Genomic DNA, 6032 nt, shown 5'->3' on the forward strand with positions numbered 1-6032 from the left:
TATGGATGGGAACGATTTTTCATGCAGTAGGAAGCTCTTTTTTATTTTTTTGGGGTTCAATTTCAAGGAAGCTTATTAGACCCTATTCATGCCAATTCAAGGAATAATAAATACCGAAATACATAATGAATATTTGGCCAAAAAAACACGAAAAATACTTTTTTTTTTGGAATAGAAAATGTGTATCTATTAATCATAAAAGAATAAAATCAAGGTTACAAACAAAAAAAGGTTTTCTTTCATCAACATCCATCTCATATTAAGAAAGATAGAATGTGACCAAATATATAATAATTTTCTTCTATAATAATTTTCTTCTATCCTGTGTGATAACTTGACAAGATGATCAATCATAAAATTATTCTCTCTATGAGTATAGTTAATCATCACCTGCCAATCCCTATAAAAAAGTAATCTAGCTTCGTCAATAATGTTTTTGAGGGGTGTGTGGAATCATAGCCACTATGCAAAAAATTAATAACCTCAATACAATAAGAATAGACAAAAATTAATCGATATTTTTACTTTAATTTTACTATTGATTACTTTTATTTCTAAAAAAAAAAAAGCAACCAAAGCTTCTAATATATTTCTCAAAATTTTGAAATTGAAGCAATCAACACCAAAACTAGAATAGTTGATAGTTTAAAACAAATAGTCACCATATCTTTAAAAACAAAAATAATCAATAATAAAACTAGAATAATCAATAAGTAAATAAGAATAGTGATTGTAGCACTGATGGCAAATCTAAAGCTAGGGGTACTTACGTTGCATTCTGAAAATTGAGAAAAAAGTGACTTTGCCAAAAAAAAAAAAGTGAGGGTAGTGGTGTCATTTTGTATCATTTCAAAATACCAAATGGGTGCAAATGTACTAATTTGGCATTTAGCTGCTATTAATTACTCCTTCCGTTTCTTATTATAAGAGACATTTGATGCTTATAGCATGTTTCATATATAAGAGACACTTAAAAGTTATCTCTATTTTTTTGTATCGATTTTCTACTTTACTCCTATTTATTTTGTCTCCAACTCATACTCTTTCTCTCCCTCTCACTTCTCTTTTTTTTTAATAATTTAATTGTTATCTCTCATACTCTCTCTCTTTATTAATGGGAGCATTGTTGAAAAAAATTATACTTTTTACACATTAATTGTCCTAAACTAATTTTAACTGTTTTTTGAATCAACATAATTTGGTTATTTGTCTCTTATAATAAAGAACGGAGGGAGTACTCTTCTTCCTCGAAAGTAATAATCACAACTTCCGATACATTTTTTTTTAAACTTTTAAAATAGAAGTAACTAATAAGAAACTTGGAATAGTTAATGCTGAATGGTTAAAGAAGAGTAACTACCATATCTTTAAAAACAAAAATAACCCATAACAAAATTAGAATAGTTGCTGGTAAAACAAAAACAAAATTAGAATAGTTAATAGGGAGAATTACAATTAGGTCCCACTTAAGGGAATTAAATACAAAAAGGTTCCTTGAAATCATGAAATTATTCTGAAGTCTCAAAGGACCTTTTTGTAATAAATTTTATTTGTTTAACTACTAAATTACCCTTCTTCTTTTTTTTAATTTGTATTGACAACTGAAAGAGCAGTAGTTGACAACTCAGGGTGTAAAGATTGACAACTATGACGGCTAGTTTGACAACACATTTTCTCAGCATATTACACCATAAGTTGTCAAACCAGCCGTGATAGTTGTCAATCCTTACATCCTGAGTTGTCAACAACTGCTCTTTTAGTTGTCAATGCAAACTTTAAAAAAAAAAAAGAAGGGTAATTTGGTAAGTGAATAAATAAAATTTATTGTAAAATTTTTTTGGGACTTTAAAATAATTTCATGATTTTAAAGAATTTTTTTGTATTTAATTTTCTTGAGTGAGACCTAATTGCCATTTTCTCAACTTAATAACAGCTACAAGATAAATAAGGACAGTAACTCGTAAAGCCACTATGCTTAGGTCGCGTTCTACAAAAAAGGAAAGAAAAAAAATGGGGCGAGTGACGTCATTTTGCATCATTTCAAAATATCGAATCAGGTCAAATGCACTAATCTGATATACTACCTAATTTGGAAATTTAGCCTTCCCACTAATGTGGCAGCCAGCATTTTTAAAGGCTTTTTTTTGTTGTCATTTTCCCAAATAGTCATCCTATCTTTTTTTTTTGTTGGGGTGATAATAGTCATCCTATCTTCCAAGTTCCAACTGTTTGATTCTTATTCAGGTCAACAAAGACTGTTTGATTCTCGTGATCAGGTCAGAAAAACTGTTTGAATCTTCCCTACCAAAAAGATACTATTTAATAAGGCGAGACGCCATCCCCACGAGACTCCTAACCTCGCAGAGATGGCAACGAAGCTTATGCAAGCGATTCAGTACGATCGCTATGGCGGCGGCCCCGCCGGTTTGAAGGTGATTTTCATTCTTCTGCGTCTTTCACCTACAATTCATCTACACCTTTTCTTTTTTTGAGTTTTTGTTGGATCGCTTAACTTAAAAAGGTTTTCTGTAAATAAAAATCAAGAAGGAGAAGGAAGACCAGGAGTTATACTAATGAATTGTGATTTCTCTTGATTACCAAAAAAGAAGGAAGAACTGTAATTTTTAGCCTGTCTTGGACTAGTTCAGTTTTTAAAAAATAATGCAGAAAGTCGCTGCGTGTCCGTGCAAGCAATTTATTATTATTATTACTATTTTTTTAAGAATTTCAACTTAGTGATTAGTGTCAAAGCTTTATTTTATTAATAATTAAGTCCGGACCAAGTAGTTAAGAATTAGATTCATGCGGCCCACTGTTCTTCCAACTAAATTAGATTTAAAGCTCGTGATACTGTGATTCCCGCTTCAAGTCCAAGTGTTTTTGTTTGAGGGGGAAGTCCGATATATAAACAAGATCATTCTTTGGGTGCCCTGATGATCAAATCTAGAGTCAATAATTCCGAATACTAGGTGGTTGTCTATATATGTGTGTGTGTGTGTGTTTTGTGCATTTGAGCTTTGCTTTTAAAAGATTGCTGAGGTTATTTTATATGTGGGAGCAGCATGTAGAGATTCCAGTTCCCACTCCAAATAAAAATGAGGTTTTGGTGAAAGTGGAAGCGGCTAGTCTGAATCCTTTTGATTGGAAGATTCAAAAGGCTGTAGCAAGGCCTCTGTTACCTCGAAAGTTCCCCTATATCCCTGGTAAAAATTATCTTTTTTTTTTTTTTGGTATTTAGAAGGTTCTAATGTCATAGATGTATTTTGTAGTTAGCTCTCAGAATGTGATCCAGTCATGTGGTTTGATTTTACAATTCTTGATTTCATCAGCGTGCTTTTTTCCCCCCTTTTCCTTCCAGTTTTGTTATGTCTCTCCATATATTATGCATGCATGTATATTCTATGCACATCTTTATGTTATCATATTTATTGAAGATAAGTACCTTATTTGAATTCAACATACTGCGCAATTCTAAATAGGCTTTGCTGCAGCCTGCATCATACGTAACTCTACTTTGGGATACATGATGCGTCTGAACTAATTTTTTTGTTGAAAATAGGTACTGATATAGCAGGAGAGATAGTAGAGGTTGGATCAAAAGTCAAAGATTTCAAAGTTGGTGACAAAGTGGTTGCTTATCTTGCTCATGATGTAATCTTCTCTCTAACTTATTTGATATTTTGGTGGTTTGTTGTATACTCCTTCCGTCCTAAATGTAAGAGTTAGATAACGGATTTATAGTAATTAAAAAAATTAGTTAAACTAATTATCTGTAAGAAATATGTGTTAGTTTTCTAAAATACCCTTTTAATTATTTTTTTTGGAAACTACTCCTTTATGTAAAACCCTTAATAAGTGTAATTATTAGAAAACAAATTATAAATTTGGGAGATAAAATGAATCGGGATATTCCATTTATAACCAAAGCGAATCCCTCCGCTAACTGTTTAGGATGGGAGGGGTATAATTGGTTGCTTGATTAGATATTTCATTGGTGGCAGTGAGGAAAAATGTATAGCAGATGGAGAGGGGGGGGGGGGGAATCAAACCGCAACATATGTTCAGTTTTTCAAATAAAAACCACCAGAGGTGGATTTATGCCTGATAAACCAGGGAAGCTAAATGTAATATTTTATGTCTCCATTAGTATGTGCTAACGCGTTCATCTTAATCCCTTGAATGTAAGTGTATTGTGTTTATTTTATCTGCAATCTAGAAAACTCTGATGATGCAGCCTGATTGCTTGCATGATTTTACAATCAGTGCCAATATATTGTAATTAGGATCGAAGTACAAATTTACCTATAAAGTATTGATTAATGTGTAATTTAGACCATAATGTTCATTTGATTACAAAAATGTCCATGAAGATTCCAAAAGGGCAAAAAAATGCCACAGCCGTTACTCTTTAATGGTGGCTCTCACATTTGTTTACGTTCTAAAAGTTGAAGGACATTGACTTAAATTAATGGGGACGGCATTTTTGCAACCTTTTGGAACCTTCCTCGGCTTTTTACACCCAACTGTATATTATGGTTCCAGGTTCGCATTTGTGAATGTAGATTTGTACCTTAACTTTTATAATTATACATAATTCATTTTTACGAATGTTGTTCATATTGAATGACAGCATGGAGGTGCACTTGCTGAGTTTGCTGTGGCTACTGAGAGCTTAACAGTTTTGAGACCATCTGAAGTCTCAGCAGCTGAAGCTGCCGCTTTAACTTTGGCTGGTTTAACAGCTTACCAACCCCTCATTGAAATTGCTGGTGTCAAGCTTGATGGAACTGGTGAACAAAAGAACATCTTAATAACCGCCGCCTCAGGCGGCGTGGGTCACTTTGCAGTTCAACTTGCAAAGCTAGGGAACACTTTCGTCACGGCCACTTGCGGGGCCCGCAACGTTGACTTGGTCAAGAACTTAGGTGCTGATGAGGTTCTTGACTATAAGACTCCAGAAGGAGCTGCTTTAAAGAGTCCATCTGGTCGAAAATACGATGCGGTGATACATTGCACAACTGGTATACCATGGTCCACTTTTGAGCCTCAGCTGAGTGATAAAGGAAAGGTAATAGACTTAACGCCTGGTTTGATTTCAATGGCGACTTTTGCTCTGAAGAAACTCACTTTCTCTAAGAAGCAAATAGTGCCGTTCTTTGCAACACCCAATAAAGAGAACCTGAGTTATCTGATTCAGTTGGTGAAAGATGGAAGGCTTAAATGTGTTATTGACTCTCGTTTCCCTTTGAGTCAAGCTGAAGATGCTTGGGCTAAGAGCATTGATGGCCATGCTACTGGAAAAATCATTGTGGAGCCATAAACACCACATACATATATACAAATATGCATAGATACACGAATATGTACATGCACACATACACACATACACATATATATATATATGTATGTAGAAGAATAGTGAATTACAGCATGGTGTATATTTGAGTTGAAGTGTGATAGGAACCACTGGCCTCTTACTATTTCATTCTAGGAAGAGGCGTGGCAGTTCTTAGATATTATGCATGTGTTTTATGTTGGTATATGCCTTTGTGTCTATCCTTAGTAGTTAGCTGTTGTTATTGCTAGTTAGCAGCAGTTCCATGTTTCTAGGGTTTGGAAGTTAATTTCAGCTATATGCTGTCAAAATTATGAATGTCATATCATGTATTTTGCCAAAGATATAAATAAAGTATTTTTCAGTGGATTATTTCATCTTCTCTCTTCTTTAGTATTCTCTCAGATTCTTAATATAAAACCTATTTTGTGATATAAACTGCAGTATAAAGTAGGTTTTATATTAAGAATTGAAGCAATGTGGTTCTAGGATTTTTTTTCCTCTACTCTTTTTCTTCTTCTTCTTTTCATTTATCCTATTTTTACTTCTACTTTCCAGATTCTCTTACTTCATATTAGTTTCTGATTCTAGAGAACTCTCACTCCTTTTTACAATTTTATTTTTTCTTCTATTTATCCTATCTTCCTATTTTTGTTGCTCTTGATTAAAAAAGACGTGCAAGTTGTGTGTGTATAAA

At 33.3% G+C, this 6032-nt stretch overlaps 1 protein-coding gene across 1 annotated transcript; it reads left to right on the forward strand.

Moving 5' to 3' along the window:
- The first annotated feature begins 2292 nt into the window (after nt 1-2292).
- On the forward strand, nt 2293-5710 carry LOC114756834 (chloroplast envelope quinone oxidoreductase homolog). Its single transcript, XM_028945774.1, has 4 exons — nt 2293-2432; nt 3062-3203; nt 3560-3651; nt 4631-5710. Exons 1-4 carry the CDS (start codon nt 2367-2369, stop codon nt 5318-5320), a joined length of 990 nt encoding a protein of 329 aa, XP_028801607.1. The 5' UTR covers nt 2293-2366; the 3' UTR covers nt 5321-5710.
- Nucleotides 5711-6032: the final 322 nt, after the last annotated feature.

Source organism: Neltuma alba, unplaced genomic scaffold, assembly GCF_004799145.2.
Source record: "Neltuma alba isolate B1F8T4 unplaced genomic scaffold, ASM479914v2 tig00010511_pilon, whole genome shotgun sequence".
Lineage (NCBI taxonomy): Eukaryota > Viridiplantae > Streptophyta > Magnoliopsida > Fabales > Fabaceae > Neltuma > Neltuma alba.